The sequence below is a fragment of the Hippichthys cyanospilos genome, chromosome 13 (genome assembly GCF_059441005.1).
Source record: "Hippichthys cyanospilos isolate Australia breed blue-spotted pipefish chromosome 13, RoL_Hcya_1.0, whole genome shotgun sequence".
Taxonomy (NCBI): Eukaryota; Metazoa; Chordata; class Actinopteri; order Syngnathiformes; family Syngnathidae; genus Hippichthys; species Hippichthys cyanospilos.
Window position 1 is genome coordinate 14,468,381 of NC_142381.1, and position 23,765 is coordinate 14,492,145.

The 23,765-nt window shown below is 36.5% G+C and overlaps 2 protein-coding genes across 3 annotated transcripts in view; both read right to left on the reverse strand.

Annotated features, from left to right (window-relative positions):
- Positions 1-1,837: 1,837 nt before the first annotated feature.
- On the reverse strand, positions 1,838-12,214 carry LOC148413968 (uncharacterized). The gene is made up of 14 exons (XM_088430569.1): positions 12,088-12,214; positions 11,679-12,017; positions 10,210-10,338; positions 9,958-10,125; positions 9,788-9,858; positions 8,037-8,283; positions 7,547-7,627; positions 6,649-6,711; positions 6,426-6,554; positions 6,159-6,323; positions 5,343-5,398; positions 5,061-5,166; positions 4,945-4,975; positions 1,838-4,865 (listed from the first exon to the last, which is right to left on the reverse strand). The coding sequence occupies exons 1-14, from the start codon at positions 12,143-12,145 to the stop codon at positions 4,811-4,813; spliced, it is 1,698 nt and encodes a 565-aa protein (XP_088286695.1). The 5' UTR covers positions 12,146-12,214; the 3' UTR covers positions 1,838-4,810.
- A 2,730-nt stretch (positions 12,215-14,944) lies between these two features.
- The window catches only part of LOC148413969 (hepatitis A virus cellular receptor 2-like), a 42,660-nt gene continuing 33,839 nt past the window's right edge, over positions 14,945-23,765 (reverse strand). The window contains exons 2-7 of one of the 2 annotated variants that reach the window (XM_088431652.1): positions 18,473-18,591; positions 18,004-18,342; positions 16,987-17,046; positions 16,834-16,904; positions 16,160-16,253; positions 14,945-16,066 (exon numbers count right to left, since the gene is read on the reverse strand). In XM_088431652.1, the coding sequence (XP_088287778.1) occupies positions 15,996-16,066; positions 16,160-16,253; positions 16,834-16,904; positions 16,987-17,046; positions 18,004-18,342; positions 18,473-18,551 (714 nt within the window). In that variant the 5' untranslated portion in view covers positions 18,552-18,591 and the 3' untranslated portion in view covers positions 14,945-15,995. Of the gene's footprint in view, positions 16,067-16,159; positions 16,254-16,833; positions 16,905-16,986; positions 17,047-18,003; positions 18,343-18,436; positions 18,592-23,765 lie in introns of both variants that reach the window. The other variant, XM_088431651.1, reaches the window with a different exon arrangement.

A 23,765-nucleotide genomic window follows, 5' to 3' on the forward strand; every position in this document is an offset into this window, starting at 1 on the left:
TGCGGCCCGCTATCCACATTTCTGTGGCTCGCGGCATATACTAAAATTACATTTTGACACGGCCCTTTATTAAAGTAATAAAAACGGTTGGAGTGTGGGGAAAAAAACATGGTAATTCAGTGAAAGATTTTTCTTTTGTAACCAAGCCTTTCTTTTTTTCTCATTGCAGCCCTCAGAGGAAAAGGTTTGGAGACCGCTTACCTAGTAAACAATAGTCAGTTAATTGGCCATCATTAGATCAGTCCTTGTGCACTATTTTGATAATTTTCGAGTCATTTTCTTTCACATCATTCCGGCAGTATTTTAGTCAAGTGATGGTACACTCTTAGTACTGTGATAACAAAGTGATCATGCCATGTTGAAATGCTGTCACAATCTGGGTGAAATTTCAGCTCCCTGGTACTTTCTTTCAATGCCTTTGATGTAAGTAGTTAAGGACCAAAGGTTAAAGATCCAACCCATTCATTTGCGTACACAGTTGTGTCCATTTTGTCTCATCATGACAGCAAAGTCAATTGCATTCGACCCAAATACATGAGACGTATTTGGAGAGGCCGAGATGTCCTCTATTGAGCACATTAGGACTTGTTGGCTCGCTCAAATGAGTCAAAAGATAAAGTCCAGACACAAATGCGTCCACAAATCGTCCAAAGTGATGCACCACGCACAGGGCTGATGCAGATGCCTCGGTAAAGTGACAACACCACACTTGGTTTACTTCTTGGTGTCTCCATGGTAACTGTTACTGTATGTCTGACCTTCAAACATGAGCAGTGCCTTCCATCTCACTCAGGTTGGGTAATCAGATCACATCACACACACAAATGCAATGTCAGATCTTGTCACAAATGACGTCCTTGGAGGTGATTTTAAGACTGCTTTTTCACTGCCCTCCAGTTTGTTTTTTTTCTCAACTCTGTTACTCCGCTCTTGCCGCGACTTACTCTCACTCGCACATTGACAAGCAATGGCTCTAATAGGATGAAATGTTCCCTTTGAGCTGTCTCAGTAAGTCGGGGGGTGCTTGGCAAGACTTGAATCAATTAGTGCTTCTTTCATCACCAAATGAGCCAATGGCTGCTCACGGTTTGACAAACTGCATCCGCGTCTCGTCTCATTTTTGTTCCACCTCACCTCCGATTTATTTCCAGCTCTGATGCTGTCATGTGCGCTATGAAGGGCCAACATCTGGCAGCTCTATGCATTCATCGTGGCAAGGCGGTCTGCAGACCAGCCCCTCCTGTGGAGCTCAGCCTTTGGTGTGTGTGTGGCACCGTTCAGGCTCCACTTCCTGAGTGCCGGGTGCCTTGATGTGGCCACAATGTTGGGGCATGATTGATTGCAGCGCTAACATTACGTTGGTCGCTAATACTGCCATTGTTATGGCCATACACGCTCTACCCCCTTCTTAAATCTCCCACCTGTGGTGTTATGCTCCAGCCCTTGTCCAACAGCTAATATGAGGAGCTTCCTGCGGGTCTATTGTAGCGTCGCCAAAGGCCTTTGTCACGTGCATCTCGAGCTAAGTTGAACCATGTGCTAAGCTAATTTTCAAACTTTTTGCAAAGAGGTGCCCCCTGTAAAAAATTTCAAAGCTAAGTACTCTCGCAAACATGTATTTGTGGATGGCAAAAATCCAGAAAATAAAGTCATATATAACACAATTTGCAAAAAAAAAGTTGTTTTCATTTCCAATCAATTTGCTTTTAATTTGAAAAGAAAAATGAACTGTTCTGTCAGGGTATTAAAAAGCATTAAATTAGATTTTAAATAAAACAAACAGACATGCAAGAATCCTTTAATAATTATTATTGAATTAATTTATTGTTTCGGGAAAACATAAGGACATAAAACAAATTTCAAGTTCAGTAGGTTATTCAATTTCATTTTTGTAAAAAGACAGATTCTCACCCATACTAGAATGATTGGACCCAACTTGTCATGTGCCACCTCTCGTTACCTGTCAAGTCAATGATTGTTTTTGTGAACGCATTTCTACTATGATCCCAAAAGAGGACAATTTAAAGGGACAGTGTGTGAGATTTAGACCGATTTTCATTAAAAAGGAATCAATTAAATGATTATAAATTTCAAAAACTTGCAAATAAATGTGTTCCTAATGACCAACAGTCTGTTTTAAACATAATCGTAGGTCTACTTATCATTACATTTTATTACATGGAGGTTGCCATGTCTGTTATAGCTATGGACAATGGTAAATGCAGAACCTCCTGCTGTCTGTAATGAAAAACAATCTAAATCTTACATCTGTGGTTCTTACAGCATATCAATTTGTCTCAATAACCAAAATGTATATGGAGAATGAAATGTATATTTTTTTTATTACAAATTTTGCAAAAATCTCATGATCAATTCTCATGGACTCAATCGTTCTTGAGAGACATCTCATTTTGTGGTACGTCTCACCCCTAAGTCCCATTCCCACCTTATACAAGCAGCCCCCGTTTAGTAAAAAGAAATGTATTGATATTGATATTGATGTGGAATTAGGTGTGTTCCTAGTTCTGATTAAGTTTAGTTCCCGAACAATACAAAAGTTTGAGAAAGTTAGCAAGCACAAAACTGACCCTTCAGTGAATCTTATTTAATGCGTTCGAGAAATATTGCTCGTGTAAGTTACAAATAATGTAAAATGATAAGTTTTGTATGTGGCCCAGAAGCCAATAAAAGTTGAGAAGTTGATCTTTTGTCTTACATTCATCTTTGGGTGCCAAATATTGTCAGTTTACAAGAAAAAAAAAAATAGAATTGGATATTGTACTGGTAAAAGAGCAAATCTCACGGTGACCTAAGACTTATGCATCCTACTATTATTTTAACTGTTTCTTAGTAAGAATGAGTAATTTTTTGGATAGATGCTGATAGAGGCCATGTTGTTCGTGTTGAAGTGATCATCACGTTGTGTACGTGTGGTATGCTGGAAGCAGTGTGTCCAAGGTTCTAGGTAAATCTTTTTTTTTTTTTTAATTCACGTGACCAGTCAAAGAAACCCCATCAAAGTCATGTAACCATTTCCACCCACACCCATCATTGACTTTTTTGTTCTTCTTTTTCAAGTGCCACGCAGAGCAATTAACAATGTTTGAAGAGACAAATGAAAGAACAGAGTTGTGGACAGGGTGCAAAAAGACTACAAAGTCTGCTGTTTGTGCAAGGTTTAAGCAAAGGGAGGACGGTGGGCGAAGATATGAAGGATGTGGTGAACCCTGTGATTTTAAAGGCCGCAATCACATTCTACACTTGCATGCTGTCCTTTAGCTTGTGATGGACGTTATTATACAAAGTACAATTTACATAATAGACTTCATCCTGTGTTGGTTGTAGACCTGGATGGATAACATGAGCAGCTTTTTTTTTTTTTTTTTACACTCATGCTTCTCCTCATCCAGATTTAGCCATGTAAAAATATTTCTCCATGTGGTAAGAGCTGAAACACAGTACTTGCAATCCCTCCCCATGCGCCCTCATTGTTGGGTGACATCCTGGCAGGCTGCTATCCCAAATCTCCCACATATAAAATTCCCTTCTCCAATTTAGAGATTTATTAGACAGATGGATGGAAATCGAGTTTGGCTACAGTGGCTCCTCATGAGGATGCTCTACCGGTGGGGGCTGCTCAAAGCTGAAACGCAGTCTAATATGGGGCTCTACCGCCCTCTGCTGGCACTTGGATATAACAAGATGGCAGTTGATGCCAGCGACTATCGTTATTTTTATAATCGAGAAGCATTTGTTATAAATCTTGTTATATTTTGACCTCACTGACACAATAAAAACAAATTATTTTTCATGGCAGTAAAATTGGACAGTAATTGGTAAATAAAATGATCACTTTGTTTGATTTTTCTTTAAATTTTATATTTTACTGAAACCTTTAACATTTTACGCTTTACTTTAAACATCTTGTTCTGTCAAACTAACCCGTTCAAAAGTTCAATGTTCAAATGTAGCTTAAAGGATTTGGGTACAAAGGCAGAACATCCGTACAGATTTTTGTGGCATTTTTGCTGTATTGAATGGGGGAAAGGTACACAGAAAATAAAAATCCAAAACCTTTGGTTAATTACAGTACATATGACCCAGGATGTTATTACTATTGCAGAGAAATAAACACAGCACACGTTTATGAATTCATTACTACCTTATCACTTTGTGTGTGAATCTTCAAACATAAAATAGAGTTTTGACACTTTTAGATGATTACACACACATCCAGGTCATATTAATTCAGCAGCATGATTGTTGTTAGACAAAATGAACAATAGTGAAAATTAAATCATTGATTTGCTGTTCCACAAAATGAACAATAGTGAAAATGAAATCATTGATTTGGATTACACAGTTACTTATTACAAAGTTACTTGTTGACTTGTGTTTCACCTCAAGACAGTAGGTGGCGGTATAGACCAATTATTTGTCATCTACAAAGACAGACCATTTCATTTTTCAATTTTTTATGGGTGTTAATAAACCTAACCGACAACCACTTTGAGTGGTTGAAGGGAAAAAAAAATCATAAATAACCTTAATTATTATGCCTTTAAAAGCATTTACAAAATTGGAGAATAAAAGTGCAATGTGTATGGTTTGCAACAAGGGTTAAAAAAAAGAAGAAAGAAAGAACTGTCTTAACTGTATGAGGACTTGTCAGTGATGATGATGCCGCATGATTAGGATGTTGAGTGCGAAATAATGAATTTAGGGCTCATTATTTAAGATTTTCACGCTTTTTCACTGGCAAAATGTCTCGGTTCTATTTTCATGCTGGCATATTTCAAAGACGCATATCTCACAGCTCCTGCATGGACTCAGAGCCTCTGTAAAGTATTCCACGGCTCAGCCACCTGTGGAGGAAGCAGCCATTTGATCCAGTCAAACATGCCTTTGGAAATGAAATTTAGTGACAAGTATGTAGATACTCACAGATTAAGGTTGCCTTTTTTCACTTTCATCCCTGTGAGGGTGCACATGGGGCACAGATCATCAAACGGCAGCTTGCATGAGCTGAAGCGTCACTCACTCACTGAGCATATACTCACGTCTCAGGTGCCATGTGGTTACTATGGCAACAATCAATAACAACACCAGCGCGAGGGGAACCAGGATGGCAACAAGGTGACCACTTCCACTTTCTTCAGAGCTCGTCTAGAGACAAAAAAAAAGGAAACAAAATCTTCCTTAACTCATTTTTGTCCTTTAGGAGGCGCTGCAAGACAGTGCAGGGCAGTTTAGCGTTTGATTTTAAATTTGTAACTATGGGCAACAATAAACAAAAAAACTATACGTACAAGTAAAAAGGAAACATGTTGCTCCATACTTACTGCAGCATGAGAATTAATGGCTGTTATTGTCGTTGAAAAGTCATCTTGCTGATCACCTGTGCGAGCCAGAATGTCAATTACAAGGCATTTACATTACGAAATTGGAGTGTTATGAAATTTTTTTCACATTTTAACAAAAAAAATATTGAGATAAAATAATGGGTTTTGAGAGTAGATTTACATTCATGTGAGAAGTTTGATATCAAAACAACATTTCAAACACATTTTTTTCTTTTTAATTTTTCTTGAAAATCGACATTGTATTTTTGTAAAATTACAACTTTTTCGATTATTTTTTTCTTGTACCATTTAAACATGCTTTCATTGCATGCTTTCATTGCAACCATTAAATACTGCAACCAAGTAATCGCAATACATATACACGTACTAATGCCAAGCTTTTTGCCAAGCTCTTTTAGGTTCTTAAGAGATTCAGGTTCTTTAAATCATTGTCTTTTTAAAAAGATTTTTCTTGGTCAAATTAAACTTTCTTTCTGAGTCCTAACCAATATATTAGAATCGAAGCAGGACTCACTATATATATATTTAGGATATACAGAAATTTGATTGCTTGAGAGACGCGTGAGAAACCAAAAAAAAAACAAAAACAAAAACAAATACCAATACTAACGCTTTGGTATTATTACACGAATGTCAACTTTAGAAACTATTATACAAACACTTGGATTGATTTGTACTATAACATGTATTTGCATCTGCAATTACTGTATAAACATAGTGTGTGTGTGCGGTTTTTTTTTTTTTTTTTTAAGGAATAGTTTTCCAGTATGGTTAATATTGATAGCTGCATATCACCTGGATCTTGAGTTGCGAAGGTCACGATGTTGCTTGCTTTACTAATGCCCACACTGCTCTTGGCAAACATGCGGATGTTGTACGTGGAGGGATTTATCTCGATGATGGTGGCCTCTGTCTGGTTTGGGCTGAAATCCACAACTGTTTTTTTTAAATCCCACGAGCCTGTGGTTGTTGGGAAAAAAAATGTCAGTTCAGCACCAATCGGACAAAGGAAGTCAATATCTATTTTATGTACATTGTTTTAGCAACTTCATTGTGTCTTACCATTCAATGCTTTATATTCAAGGAAAAATCCGGAAATTGGGGCATCGCCTTCATAGCCAGGAGTCCAATAAATAGAAACCATGTTGTCTTTAATCTCCTTTAATTCAACAACTGGGGGATCTGGGGGCACTAAAACATATTTTCATTTTGATTCAAACTATTCTGGGTGATCAAGGAGTCCATTTCCTGCCATATAGTCAAATGCTGGATCGAAGGGAAAAACCTGTAGCGCTGCGTTCCCATGCTGTGCTGGCAATAACCACATCTCCTGCTGGAGTTTCTACATCTGTGAACATGAAAGGGCAGCGGCCATACATATAAGAAGAATATTTCAAAGGTCCAAATTGTGCTATTTTAAACTTTTCACAGTTAACTTTACAATATTTCTGTCAAAATCTTATTTCAAAAAGGCAAATGTAAGTGCTCATTTTTGTTTAAAAAAAAACAAACAAACATAAATTTATGCTGGTCAAACAAACATGATATCCGTCTAATCCTAAGGTTTCCTAATAATAATTTAATGCTTGTGAAGAGCTGTAATTTTAATACTGTGATATAATGACACCGTAATATTTTTGTGTTCGGTTTTCACAAAGACAAAATCTGATATTATGCCAGTACATGATTGTACAGTGTATTGTCTTTGGTAAAATGTTGATTCAGTTGTTTTGGTATCTAGATTTTTAACACTATCATAGTGAGATTGTGACTGCTTGTGAGTGTGATTATGTGTTTACTCTGCATGGACTGTATAGGGAGGGTGCTCAATTAGTGACATCACAAAGTGATCAACCATTCATTTTCTCAGATGGTTGAATGTGGAGGAAACCACCACTTGGGGGCGTTTTTGATGAGGACATGGATAAAAAAAGAAAAGCTCCAAAATTCAGATTTTGCATGATGGAGCCTTTTTGCCTGATAATATCGCAAGAACAGAAAGTTATCGTCACACATTGCATTTTTTGTTATTATTCCCCGACCCACAAAGGTCATTGGGATAATCGTTCCATTAAAAACAGTAATTTCCTAAAAAATATGTATCCATAATTGGATCATTACTTTTTTTCTTCTTCAAAAAAAAATGCCATCCATTTGAATTGTTATTGTGTGTGTGTCAGTACCTGGAAAGAACCTTTGAGTGTGTAGCATCGGCCAAGTAATGGTGAGTGGATTGACTGTCGCCTGGGTCGAAGTTTGGAGAACTGAAAAATAATATAAAACAAAATCAATAAAACTAAATTAAATTAATACATTTGTTGAGGAGATACAGTGCTATATAGAAGTCCCTATATTTGTGCAAAACCACATAAGTTAACAATGCCATCTCTTCACTTTCATTCCATGTTGGTTAGACCATTTTCTTTTCTAAATGTGTAATATGACACAAATTATTGCTAAATTGTGTCATGGTGATTCCTTAGAAAAACATATGACTTTATTTTATATATATATATATATATATATATATATATATATATATATATATATATATATATATATATATATATATATATATATATATATATATATATATATATATATATGTGTATATAAATCATGTAATGATGGTTTTAGAGTTTTGCACAGCACTATACATTTATAATAACTCACTCTCAAGCAAAGTGGAGCAGAGGGGGGCAGTTGAGGCAGGTCCCGTTCCTGCCTTGGTCCTGGCCTGTACGATCACACCGTACTGGGTGGAGGGCCTTAACCCGGTCAGAATGAGGCTCTCTTGTTGCCCTGTGGCAGCCACTTCTCGGCGATGCCACCATTTGAAATGTCTGCCAACAGGGTCATACTCTCTGTAGTTGACGCTGTAACTGCGTATTACCCCGTTTCTCAGGTCAGCCCTTGGAGGCTATAGAGTTAACACAAGAAAATGAGTGTTCTTAACAACACTTAAGCTTTAAAAACGGACTAATGATTCAAGATCTAGACTTGAACAACCCTCAACCATTTTTTTGTATTTAGATATGATGAATTTTGTTATTTTGGTAGATCAAAAGCTTCATATCCAATAACTAAAAAGTTGATTCAGTGTTCTACTTTATTCTGTATTTAATAGTCGTAATCTTCAGTTGTATTTAATACTTATCTCAAGTTTTGACCAGAGGAGGAATTTTGCTGTTTTCTTTTGTTTGTCGCCTAATAATTAGAAAGTAACATTAAAAGAAAAAATTGCCCAGACTTTTGTCGCAGACTTCCTCAAAGAGTGTGTTTGCGAATTTAGTTTGGCAAAGAGCTTTGCTCAGTCTTGCTACATTAGCATCGATATTGCTCTTCTTAACTGTGGCTGCATTTGCTGCTGGGTGTTTGCCATTTATGTGATAGGCTAAAGTAGAGCAACATCTGTGGTAATCAAGCTCTTTCTAACAAAGAATGTGTATCACTCTTTAACTATTACTGTAATTAACTGATTACATCACAATTAATCTGTTAACTCTTTCACTGCCAAGCGCTATTGGAAAAGGCAAGCACTAAAGTGCCAGACAATTTTTAGCATTTTCTTTCATCTTTCAAGGCCGATAAAACATTGTGTGCTACATCGCTGTAAACATAAGTGAAAGATTTTCACTTCTTACTTAGAATTACAAGTATTTAATGTATGTGTTGTATGTTTGTCTTTCTTGCCTTTCTTCTTACAGTGCTCAATTGGCAAAATATTAAAGTAAGATCTAGTCAAGGGTTTCAGCTACCCTTTCATAAAAAAAATATTTTATGAGAATTCTCATCCATGGCACTGAAAGAGTTAATCTGGCACCCATCTTAAAATCTGAATTGATGAGTACTGCACAAGACATAAAATGATCCCTCACGTTGTGAAAAATTAATTAAAAAATTAATTAATTATTTTAGTTGTCCCCACATTTTTTTTATAACATATTAAAAAAAGTCTTTTGCATATTGGAGATTTTTCCATCTTTCCTTAGCTTCTTTTAGCAGATTAATACAATTTACATAATGCATGATACACAAATGAAATACCACCTAAATAAATGAACAGGTGGCACTAAAACAATCAAATATACATATGTGACCAAAATTGTTTTTTTCATTAGAGGTGTCCATTTTCTACAAAAACAACCTTGTTAAAGTCTTGACTTTCATTTGCCAGCAGCCAAAAGGTTCAATGGGTGATCGAGGTTTATGAAAATATGAAGTTAGTGGAGTGTAGGTAGATTATGCACACGACTGAAAGATGAATCTGATATGATATGAATCTATATGAATATATTTTTATGAATCATGATTCAAATGATACCATCTAACACTGAATTATTTTTCTTCTACATCAAACTGTCTTTTTTGTTGTTTTTGAGTTCTTGTTGAATCAAGTGTTCTCGAATAAAATAACAACTTACCTTCCAAGACACTTTGATGCTCGTAGACGAGAACCCTTGGAGCCGCATGTCCAAGGGTGGGCCTTCAGGTGCTGAACAGCAAAGAAATGAAAAAGGCAACAGTAATACAAAATGCAAGAACATATCAGTTGAATAAAACAAAAAATGCAATTTGTAAGTTTGTACTTCACCCGCTTCCTCTGTGGCCACTGTGAGAACGTTACTGGGGTCACTCATGCCCTGACTGTTGATTGCAAACATGCGAAGGTTGTAATACTTAGCCGGGCTCAGATCCATCAGAGTGACTTGAGTCAAGTTAGGATTTGTTATATGAGTTGTAGCCATAGCATCCCATTGAGCTGTGTGGCAGGGGCGGGAAAAAAGTGTGAAATGAGACGCTGCCATAATGATATTTCTGGATATGTTTCGGAAATTTGGCAAACCCTCTTTGCTCTTGCGGTCAACCCTGTAGGACTTGATGGGCCTTCCGCCGTCAAACACGTGAGACCAGCTAATGGTGACAGTTCTGTCCCTGACCTCCTGGATCTTCACTGTTAAAGCATCAGGCCGTGCTAAACAAATGAATGAATAAATAAATAAATTAATTAATTAATTAATAAAAAGAGAATTGCTAATTATGTGCTCAGCAACAAACACACATTTTGATAGACTCAAAATGAGTTATTTTCTTAACTGAACAAAAACAGAGATAAATGATGACATTGAGGCAGGAAAAAAGAAAACAGTGAAACAGAGGAAAGAAAACCAGGAGCATTAATGACAATGAACATTCCTTGAAGATCTCTATTATCCATCCACAACATTAAAAATGGTTTTACAGTATATTGGCACTAAGAGGGGATTTTTTTTTTTTTTTTTTGGGAACGGAAGTTTAATTTTCTATCTTTAATTTTCTAATTCATTCTAATCCTTGATCACACTGTCCAAATTCTAAACAGTTTGAAAATTATTACACAAACAAGTCAGTGCAATAATGCTTAACTCATTCACTCTCCCAAAAAATTATGTTTATTCATAATAAATATACCATTTAACATAAATATATATATACAGTATATATATATATATATATACAGTATATATATATATATATATATATATATATATATATATATATATATACAGTATATATATATATATATATATATATATATATATATATATATATATATATATATATATATATATATATATATATATATATAAATATGTACTGTATATGTATGTGTGTGTGTGTGTGTTTTTATTTTTATGTGTTGGGGGCAGGGTCTAAAATACTGAATGAGTTAATAAACAGTGTGTCCTTGAATTTAATTTAATCTTGTCAAGTCAGTGTAAATACTTATATTTATTGTTATTAAAAGCGTATTTTTATGTTTGCGGTTAAATTGTTTTTGGGAGCTACAGAAGTGTTTCTTTAATCAGCTATGAGAGGTTTATTTATTTATTTATTTTGAGCAACGGAATTGAGGACAGAAGTGTTGTTAATATTTGGCTGACGTAGTGACAGATCAGTTAGAAGAGTGGTTAACATGTCCGTCTCACAGTTCAGAGGTTCTAGGTTCGATTCCTGCATGGAGTTATTCTCTCCCCCTGTGTGTGAGACTCCGGCTTCAACCAACATTTCAAAATGTGCATGGTAGGTGTGGACACTCTATTATTGTCCTTAGGTGTGATTGGAAATGATTGATTGAAAAACAACACTAGGGGGCTGAAATTTCACCCAGATTGGTGCCAGTGTGTCAAATTTCAACATGGCATGACCACATAGTTACACAATACCAGGAGTGTGCCATCTCTTGGCTAAAATAAAGAGAGAACTATGTGGACGAAAATCACCCAAAAATGGTCAAACTTGTCAAAATCCAACATACAATATTTTGGGCCTCACCTGGAACCACCGTCAAGGTCATCTGATGTTTGCGGTCGTTGAACCAGCCTGGGATTTCCACGCGGCATCCGTACACACCCGAGTCGCTCTCCACAACCTGTCTGATAGTCAGCGACACATCGCCCTCTGCAATGTCGCCCATGAGCAGGTAGCGCTCGGACATTCTGCTGGTGACGGACGTCCCGTCCGTCTTGATGACTTCGTTGGCACAGCCCCTGTTGGGGAGAGGCCCTCGACCCCAGCAAACCGACAGCCTACCATGGTAGCGAGCGTCGTACTTGCACGCTAAGGTAACATCTGCTCCAACTTTAATCTCTAGACTTACTGCAAAGCTGCACTCTGCAAAGGAAAAAAAAAAAGTCAGATATTTTAAACATGCACCTAAATCGATTGGTCGGTTATCTCTTACCTGGAAGAAGGCAGAAAATGCAACCCAAAGTGAGGTATCTACTGAAAAAATAAGTCATGATAATATGAGGAACTTCATTCACCTGCTGCTGGGTATCAAACTGGACCACGGAGAGATTGCAGTTTTGACAAGTTTCCAAGTCACATGACGGGCTTCTCAATGTGCTCACACAAACAATTCTGCAGGCCAAGGTAGGACGGGGAAGAGGTCTGCTTCCTTCTTTGCGGTTTTGGTTCCTTCTCCAAGTGGCAAGAAGTTTCACAGTGATGAATAGACGGAATTGAGCTTATCAACAAACTTGGGAACGGAGCTAATGTGTCTGACTGTCATCATTGGTAACAAATGATGTAAACCAAACTCAGAAGTCAATCAGTCATTGTTGAAATATGAGCTACGCATTTCAGCAATGCATTGGCCGCTCCGCAGCTTCTCATCCATCTCGAAACGGCTATTTGACACCTACTACAACTCGGAAAGTCTATTTTGGAAAAAGAATGTTTTGTGTCATTTTTATAAGAAATTACACAAACACGGGAAAGATGATGTTCCAAAACCTGATCACCATTCAAACACACCATTTATAGTATAAGTCAGAGTTAGGTTTTTTTTTAACATTGGCTACTCTTTTCACAGCGTCAACCTTAAGTTCAAGACAAACAGGACATACTGTTGAGGAAAAATGAAAAATAGAAATGTATTTTCTTAACATTGATATATTACCGCTAAATGCATCCAATCGCCAGTCCAAACATTGCATTCTGATTAATACTGTATTTACGGGATATGAAATGAGCAGTGATATCCACTTGTTTCTATCCATCTCAGGGGGCGGCCATTTTGTCACAGGCTGTCACCTGAAAATGACATCATCGATGCGCAGGCCTCAGGTAACAACCAATTACGGCTCACCTGATTTTCTGAGTTAGGTCATGTGACGTTTGTGAGCTAAATGGATTGAAAAAAAAAGATTTTGTCTTTTTTTTTTTTGCTCATCATATTCTGCAAAGTATTAACTCATTCAATCTCAAAGCCTTTTTTTTGTCTTTACAGAACATAGACATTCAATCCCAAGAATTTACATACATTTATTTTTTTTCCCCAAAATATTTTAGTAAATGTGGACCCAAATATAGCAGCAAAAAATGTTGTGTTTAGACTGGTGGGGCTGCAGAGAACATTAAAGAATAAGAAGTATTTTATATTGACTTCCCCTTTCATAGAAACGGCAATCAGGGAAGGAGTTCCATTACAACTTTTATGCTCTAAGAAATGCCTGCCTTGTTCCCCTTGGGCAAAGTCCTATAAAGTATACAGTATACACAGATGAACAGATCTGAACAGTATCTGCCTTGTGTAACTGGCGCCTACTGACCACAGACATGACTTGTTTTATTACTAAAGGAATAATACGAATTGAGAGAAACACAAACATGGACAACAATCTTATCCTTTCACGTAAAACTATATTATTTGATTGAAAACACAGAATATCATAATGTTTTTGAGCAAACTAGGCTTTTTTCCCCTAACACACAAAGTGTTGGTTCAGAAACACTAATCAATCCACCACAAAAGTAACAAATTACAGACGAAACAAAAGATATAAATAGTGTTGTTAAAGGCCGCTGAGTGTGAATTTTTCGTCTGCTGGAACTCAAGTAACCCTAGCATTAGAAGTACTTCCCCTTTGGATGCCTCCTAAAACAAACAGAACAGCAAACATGTTAATATGAGACTACTTTCTACCGATCATCGCAGGTTGGCGATAAGATATTGAGTAGGATTTGTAGAAAAGGGCTGCAAGATCAACTGTATAAAACGCTTTACAAAAACCTATGTAGGCTACATGAGAAGCGATGAGAGGCGAGGTGACATAATATTGTAACAACTTTAAAGAGATGTGCTTTATTGACTATTTTATTACGGCATCTCGACCCACACAAAACACCTTCGCATCATGTTTGCTGTAAAAGTGAACAGATACACATCAGTCAACAATAGGGGATCTTACAACATTTCTGGGAATATGAAAAAAAACATTTACTATTGCTCAAGTTAAGTATCTAACTATTTTCCAAATGACCTCTTTGACTAATAGTATTGACTGCTAGCCTAATGGATGAATTCAAATAATATAAATGCCAAATTATATTCAATTGACAACATGTAAAGCTGAAACAATATTTTTTTTTTTAAAGTTACAACTAATTAGTTCTCAAATGTTCATATTTAAAGGCCCCTCAGGGTGTAACATGAGATTTTAAGAGATGTATTTATTATAATAGGTATCAGCAAAATTTATTTTGTGCTTTTAAAGCCCATGAAAAGTACAGGTTTTTTTTTTCATCAAGAGCAAATTAAGTGGAACATGTAGCAATCTATAACTAAATTGGTAAATATGTCAAATTAAAGTAACAAGGGCAGTGGTTCTCAAAAGGCGGTATGTGAGATTCTAAGAGTTTCTGCAGGTATCAGTAAATCTAATTTAATGCTTTTAATGTCATTAAAGGAACAGCACATTTTCCCTTTCAAATTAAGAATAAATTGACTGGAACATAATGCAACTTATTGCTGTGTTGTGTTGCAAGGACAAAACGCTGTATGCCTTTAGTTTAACTTTTATATGGATGTACAATGTCAATAATGATGAAATTCTCTGGCATCTGAGCCAGAACTAAAACTGATGATGTAACACCAGGCTTCTGGCTGAAAATGTTGTTGCAAAGTTTATAAAACAAACATGGATGACTCAGCACTTTGAAGTTTTTTTTTTTCACCCATCTTTTTTTTTTGCACTGTTTAGGGGCTGAAAAATACTTCACATGGGGTACATTATCAAAGAAATGTTATGAATCAATGACATTACATAGTCAGTTTTATTGTTTCAACAGTAAACGTCGACCACATGCGCATCATGAACCAGACTGCAAGCCTTGTTTATGGAACAAGTAACAATTTGGGCAAACAGTGATCAAAGAAAAATAATTACCTTACATACAATTAGTGTACAGGGCATAATTTAAACAATAAGAAATGCGTCAGAAAAATTCCGGGACTAGTGTCATTCAAAGAAAATATATTTGATATGCCTTAGCACTGGCAATGTTTGTGTTTGGATCTCCAAATAGAAAAATTGAAAGAAAAGAAAGGTCTGTGCCACTTTAACCTTTGTGCACACATTATGCAAACTACACATGTTGCATTTTTTACCCTAATTTTGAAAATGCTTCTAAAAGTGTAATAATTAAAGTTATTTATGCATGTTTTACCCTTCAACCACTCAAATTGTTCAGTGGCAGCGGTTATATCCATATATATGTACAGTAGGTTAAATTTTTGAACAAAAAAATTAAAAATCTGTCCTTGTAGCCTGTGAAGTGATGATGACGCTTTAAGACATAGACATTAAATGGTTTCTATCGCCACCTACTGTTCTAAGGTGACACACAAGTCAACAAAGAATTTTCTGTTTACTGGCAAAGTTTGAAAGCTGGTCAACGGAATGTTGCAAAAATCGTAGGAAAATCAATGTCATAAATCCAATTAAAATGCATCTAAAAAATTGTAATTATAATGGTTTTATATGATCCGAAATTTGGACAATGATTATTTTCGTACACAAAAACTTGCACGTCCAGCTGCAATCACATAGAAATGTCAGAATCATTGTATTTTGAAATTGTACATGTTGTAATATCATTTAAAAAAAAAATCATAGACGGAATTTCCATAATTTGTGACATAATGCCACAAGGCTTTAACGTAGAAGCTCATACTTTGGGGATAAAATCTAAACTAGTCCTGGAACCTTTCTGACACATTCATTTGCATGGCTGTCTTATCCGTCCTTTTTTTGTAACTACAAAAAAAAAAAGATAAGAAAAAATGATGAGCAAAAGCGAATGAATTCAAATAATTTCATACACATTCTCTATCGCTGTTGTTTTTAGGTGTTGAAGTGGCCGAGGTCGTCTCTCTGCTGTGGGAAAAATGAACAAAGAAATTTGTCAGCTAAGCCTAACAGGATGACCTTCATCTACAAGACGTTTTACAACCCACACATGATACTTACAGGCAATAAAGACTGGGATAATAAGCACTGTGAGGGAGACAAGTGCTGCTACTCTGCAAATGTTGCCCACCCCCAGGAAGGCTAAGAAGGTATCCTGCAATGAAAAGGAATCTCATCATGCAAGCAGACTGCAAATACAAAGTACATTGTGTTTTTTAAATTATAATTACCATATTTTCGGCACTATAAGGCGCACCTAAAAACCTTTTTTTTTTTTTTTTTTTTAAAAAAAGCTGATGGTGCGTCTTATAATCAGGTGTGCCTTATATATGGATCAATATAGAAATTGGGATTTGTAGATTGGCGAATGAAGTGATAAAGTAAGTTTTACATGTTTCTTTTGTGTGTTTACAGTTGAACAAGGTTGGTCATATTGACATTGAGTTATTATGCTATTGAGAGTTATTATTTGAGTTATTATTGTGATTACTTTTGTATTACTATTTTGTGATTGAAAAAGTTTTAAAATATGTCATTAATTGAGTGTGCGCCTTATAATCCGGTGCGCCTTATAGAGCGGAAAATATGGTAACTCTTAATCACTTCATCAGGAAGAGTGTAAGTGATTAAAATAAGATGTAGTCATGTTAGAAACTGTAAATGAAACAAATTTTGATTTAGTGAGTCATGTGTGTCTCAGGATTGAACATCTGATGTTGCAAAAAAACTCGTACCTCAGCTCTGCCATTCTTTTTTAATGATGAATCATCTTGTTCATGTTCAAATACAGACACTTTTGAAACGGCTTGAAAGGGATATAATCAAGAAAAAAAACATTAATGATCAATGAGTCTTTGGCTGAAATGATTGTGATCTACTGTGCCCACCTTGTTGTCTGACAACTGCCACTGTCACGCTCGTCTGAGTAACAGGTTGTTCAAAAGGTGCTGTGGAAACAAAAACAACAACAACCCAGCAGGAGGAGTTTGATTTGTAGAGCTTAAAAACAAAGAGAAAAACACAACAAAAGAGGAAATGAACCGTGTAAATAAGCTCTGACCCTTAACAGTCATTATTTGGTCATGTATGAAAAATAAAGAAAAAAAAATCAAATCTGCTGAATGGCAGAAACCATTTTCATAGAGTGGTAATGAAGAAGGTAAAACTCAGCAGCTCAATAGATGATACATGTGTAAAAACTGTATGTGAATGGGAAGAAAAACATATATAGGACAGATAATAAAATACATAATTGCAGATCTTTGACCATAAAAAGCAATTAAAAAATTAATCTAAAAAATGGTGGAACCCAGCTATAAAAAAAGAGCATGTACAGGTATATGTATAAGTGCTGCAAATAACGATTATTTTAAAATATTTAATATTTGATTAATCTATCAATTATTTTCTCAATTAATTTATTAATGACACAAAAACATCTTCGGTTTGGTTCATTTCAGGAAATAGGCAAAATTATTGGTTTTCCAAAAGAAAAATTGGATGTTTGTAAATATATTATTTTAATTTCACAGAATGTTAATCAATCTGTTTTTATAGAGGACAAAAAAAATGTTATTTAGAGACAAACATTTTGGATGATTTCAGATCATTAAATGATTAATCAATTATGAAAAATAATTAAGAATGAATTGGCTGTTGCACCTCTGACTTTATATACCATCTACCATCTCCATCTCAATATTATTTTTGGTTCAATATTAAATATCACTCAAATTATGTTGTACCCGTAGAAGTAGAAGTTTTCAGACCGCCTTTGCCTGAATATTCAGGGCATTGAATGTCTATATATATATATATATATATATATATATATATATATATATATATATATATATATATATATATATATATATGTATATATAAAGAAAGAGCTGCATGTTTACCTTCCTCCATGGACAAGTCTACGTTGACTTTATAGTCGTTGAACCACCCTGGCAGCTCGACCCTGCAGCCGTAAACCCCAGCATCGTCGAGTTGAGCATTGACGATGGTCAGAGACACGTCTCCATCACTGAGGCGGCCTACCAGCTGGTACCTGGACTCACTGATGAAGCGCACCACCCCCCTTTTGCCATAGACAATCCTGTTTGAACATTTCAAAGTAGGGACCTTTCCTCGACCCCAACAGAAGCTCAAGAGACCGTGAGCTTTGGTGTCGTAGACACAGGACAACGTGACATTGTCCCCAATGTGACCAATGACTTTCAAGGCTTCAGAGCGAACTGCAGGTAGGACGACACGAGATCACAGCTTTCAAATGTGAACCTTCAAAGCGCACCCACTCAGGGCTACAACAAATACACAATATTGACTTACCTTGGCTCAGGATGGACAAAACTAAAAAACACGTACCACGCATGTGTAGGCTCTTGTATAACTTTTCACTGATATGAGGCGACCTATCTTCCTCCGCACATGATGCATCATACATTTTTCAACTTCCCTTTCTTGACAATAAGGAAGGAAAACTCCTAGTCAACACAGATAAACATATGACTTCCCTTTAGATCAACAATTAAGAAACTGCATGTATAAATAGACTGCGGGGTAAAACAGATTAAGATGGCTGATTAAAAAAAAGGGGGATCATTGATTGTTATTGTTGTTAATATTATTTCACTTTCAAAGAGAAAAGTGACAACAATCCATACACTACATTAAATTCTTTTACATATATTTTGGTATGGCAAGAAATTATCATTACAACTGTGGCTAGGCTATATACAATTTTAATATATATTTTTTCTCATTTCAAAATGTTATTAACGGTAACAAATGCAACAAACATTTATTAAAAATGCTTATGAGTATTTTTGGTATTTGGTTATCCTACAGAAAATCTGAATATTTAAATATTTGGATAAAAATATTCATATATATTTTTGGCTTGGTGAAAATCTACTATAAATACAGAAGACTAATTAAAACATTTCCGCTTGCGGATGAAAGACCAACTTTTTTGATATTTACCTAAGTTTTAACTGTGCTTAGCAGCACACTACTTACCTCTCTCATTCTAAAAATGTGATCAGTAGGAACGGGAACTGTGTCAGTCTGTCAGGATCAAAGTGTGCAGAGTCATTTACATCTATAACGCCAGCCCATATGGAGCCCTGGGGCGCTGTTAGCTAGCAGCTAACATATTCTCAGCGCAGCGCCAATGGAGACCAACCCCCGATAATACACTGGCAACAGGTTCTATATGCCACCTGGAATTAAGTCAGCATGATTACGTCTTTTTTTTGTGACCCGTATTGGTGACTGAACATGATTTTAGAATGACATTGTGTTGTTTGGATGGGGAGTCTGGAGCAACAGTTGCAGTAGAGACGCTAGCCATTGTTCCGCTTAGACACACAGCCACGAACAACTTCAAAATAAAAGCGTACCAAGGCATTCATGTCCATATATTATTTGGTAAAGTTAGGTTTATTCTGAAGTTGGCCTTCTCACAATGTTTCTGACGTGTTTTACTGTCATGAAGAGCATTAACAACTGTTGCTGCGATTGGCATGTCATGTTTTTTTTTCCTGATGTGTACGCGAATAAGTATGTGGGGAAAAATGTGGCAAAGACCCATTTTATTTCTATTGAAAAGTGATTTGATTCATTCAAAAACAGACAACAAAAATGTATGCTGATTTTAAATCAGGTTTAACATTTATTTCAAACTAACAATCCATAGCTCGTGCACAACAAAGCAGGATGCTAATGCTAACATGAACACTAGTGTAGTATTCCATATTCTGTGAAGCAATCCGCAATCTTGTTTGCATACATGTGGCAAATGGTCACTTCCACGTGTAAGTTGCAGTGCTCATCTGGGCATTTCTGATAAAAACCAAGAATTGTTGTCTATTTTTTATAGACAGCGGACACCGGTGTCCGGTGCGTTTTTTTTTTTTTAATGTTTTACAAAATCACTTTGTAAAATGGATTAAATCTCATTGCTTTCTTGGTTTTCTCTCGTTGAGAGACACGGCATTCACAAAGCACATGATCTGAGAAGGACTGAGGTTATAAGAAGTCAAATGTAAATTCAGAGGGAAAAACAAATGAAAATACAATGAAAATAATTTAACTCAATCACGGCAAAGGAAGGCTGAAGAAGTCAAATATTCCTTTTAACTGTGCTGGCAGGGACAAGAATTAATAATAACTTTTGGTCCATATAGAAATGTGCCTGGGGACTGGTCAGTAATTCTGCTATTGAGCATTGACAAGAAAATGCGTACAGAAGTCAACCTTTACTTTAGGGAACTTCAAGCATCTTGCTTTTGAAAAACGACTTATATGGTTCTTGCTCTGACATTGATTCACCCGCTTCTGTGGTTATTTCTCCAATGCTTACATCAACATAATTATACATAAAAGGGAAAGCATTAAATGAAGACACTTGAGAGATAAAGTTTCTCCCAGATGGTGACAACATGTCAAAGTTTTACATGGCACGACCACTTATTTATCACACTACAAGGAAAGTGCCATCGCTTGGCTAAAATACTGCCAGAATGACCTGAAAGGAAATGACCAAAAAATGGTCAAAATACTGCACAAGGGTTAAATGAAAAACTAGAGCCAGATCCCATGTCAACATCCCTCTGGATCTATCATCGTTTCTTTTTTTGCAGAATTAAACTACCACTAGTGTCCCTATTTAGCCTCCAGCTCCCACAGCCAACTTTCCTCTATTCGGGGAGAATTTTTGTTTACTTTCATTTCCTGTGTAAAGCAAAATTTGAGCGACTGTCGAGATAAAGCTTTAAATTTGGGTTCAGAGCTGAAAAAGTGCTCCTCAGCCAAAGTGTCTCACAAATCAATGCCTGGGCGACTTCTGCTGATCTCTGATAAAACAGGGAGCAAACTGAGAAGAAGTGAGCCTCCAGAGGTCAGAGTCTGAGTTTATTTTAGCGTTGGAGGAGGTGGATGCCCGCGCATTCGCATTCAGGCGAATACAAAAAAGACTTGCTGCATTCAGAGTATAGTTAAGGTCTGCAAAGGTGAAGGAAAGGAAGATATTTTGAACATGCTGAGCTGCCTGTGACTCTTCAGTGCGCGGTTCCCTTCCCCTGATATGTTAGACGGAAAACTGCCAAGACAACCTGTCAAACACTCGTCAGTTGAATCACATGCACTTATCATGCCACACATCAAGACAACCTTAAATGGAATCACTTTGCTTAGTGGGACACTTAACGTGTACTTGACATTTCTACAGCATGTCTACACTATTTCAGCACACTAAATGCCACAGGAAAAGGTTTTTGTTCCGAGTATCCCAAATGGCTAATAGCAGACACTTCCCCCAGGTAAATATTTAAACTCACTAACAATAGAGACTTCACAGGAAAATCCTTAAAAGCACAACAAAAAGAAATTCCTATTATTTGTGAGATTTTACAGACCTGATGGAAAGATTTTGGTTTACCCATCTAGATCTGCCTCCTTGCTGCAGTTGCTGGCATCATCATTTAGATAATATCCATCCATCCATTATCTGTAGCCTCTTTTCCTCACAAGGGTCGCTGGCTAGCTGGAGCCTATCCCAGCTGTCTTCGGGCAGTAGGCGGGGGACAGCCTGAACTGGTTGCCAGCCAATTATAGAGCGCATTAGGACGAACAATCATTCACACACCCAATCACAACCTAAGTGTGTCTAAAACACTTGCCATGCAGGCTCAGGGAGAACATGCAAATTCCACAAAGGAAGGTTGTAGCTAGCTGGATTCGAACTTGGATTCTTTAACTGTGAGGCGAATGTGCTAATCACTCATCCACAAGCCTCCCCAGTTAGATAATAATTTAATTGTATTTAGCATGTCGGCAAGGATGTACAATCCAAAGTGTCCTCTCCACATCCATCACAAACTGGTGCAGCAATTGCACAGCAAAAGACAGGAAGGCTCTCCAGCGTGTGATCAAGACTTGATAGCGTATCTGTGGCGCAGCCTTACCCTCACTGCAGGATATTTACCTCACCAGGGTTCTGCGGAGGACACGCAACCTCATCAAGGACAAGACACACCCACAAAATAATCTTTTCGAAATGCTGCCATCAGGTAGACGCTACAGGAGCCTGAGCTTTCAAACAGTTTCTACCCACAAGCCATCTGGATTCTCAACATATCTCTCACGCACTAATGTGCCTCTTACTACATGCATAAATATAATTTTGCACTAATATTTTGCACTATATGATATTTGCACTATATTATTAGCACCATTGTTTCTGATGTTTTATTGTTGTTCTTATTGCTATTAACTCATTGCTCAAACATGGAATTGACCAAGTCATAGCACGTTGAAAGCCCTAATTTTGAGCGTGCATAGTCTACAAATCCCTTATTATCATACACTTTGATTACAATTTGAACCTTTTGGCAGCTTAGAAATGAACACTGAGTCCTTAACCCTTTACTGGGAATAGCAGCTGCTTTCGGACGATACTCTAAACGGGTAAATCGGCTGAAAGCATCCGTAGCAGCCATTGCTTATATTCTAACTTACCCCGACATTTCTCTAAAATCCTGAAAATTCTTGCCTGTTTAGGACTCAAAAATAGAAAATCGTGTGCTTAATAAAGGAACTTTTTGCTTGTTTGGACTATTGGCTGAAAATGGCGGCTGTGCCCAGTAAAGCATAAAGGAGGTTGTGTTCAAAGAAATCGGAGAATCCAAAAAATGGAGATCTTGAAAAATCCTATTTTTTTTGTTAATAACTCACAACCAATTCCCTTGAGATAAGTCTGACTTTGTGAAAATGCATCGTATATATTTATAATTTAATATTATAACATTATAATAATTTTACCTTTCTATAAATTGGCCATATTATATATTTGTCTTCGACAAAAATACTATTTTGAAACATTATATTTAATTTTGCCACTTTTAGTCTTCCAGACAAAGGCTGTTAAACATTCATTCCAATGGCACATTCAACATTTACATTGTCTCCATTTGAAATTAAAATGATTTTGCTCATTCACATCATTTTGCAAACAGTTTTCACCTTGCCAAAAATCCTTATGATCTAACTGATCATGTTGAGAAATCATTACCATGACTGACATAACTGAATAGAATTAATTATTCATAATGACAAATTGTAATAACGTCAGATTAATGGCAATTTTAGTGATGTTGCTATTTCAGAATTGTATCAGGGATGAGGTTGCCAGTCTGTCCAGCCCCTGGGGCTGCATAAATCGCATTTTCTTTCAGATCACCACAGAACACCAGCGACTGTTCGTGTAAACCATTTTTGTCCCGTTCATGATGCTGACATTTTTAGTTCATCTTTGATCGTCTGACTGGTTTTGGCTGAGCAGCCAGGGGAACCACAGTGTTTGATTTGATACTTGTGTCCACCTCTGGCGTTTTCTGCTGGTCTGCTGTTGAGATTTTGTGTAATTGTGCCACCTGTGGTATTACCAGCCTGCCATGTGTTTTTGTGTCATAATTAGATCCACCTCCGGCACTTTCTGCCAGCGTGGTGTTTTGCTTTGGTGTACGGAAACACTTGTGGACCTATTTCCACTCAGCATGTGACTTTTTATTTCAAAATTATATCTTCCGGCGTTTTCTGCCGGTGTGGTTTTAGTTTGGTATATTGAACCCCTTGTGTGTCATTTTCAGTGTGGTGT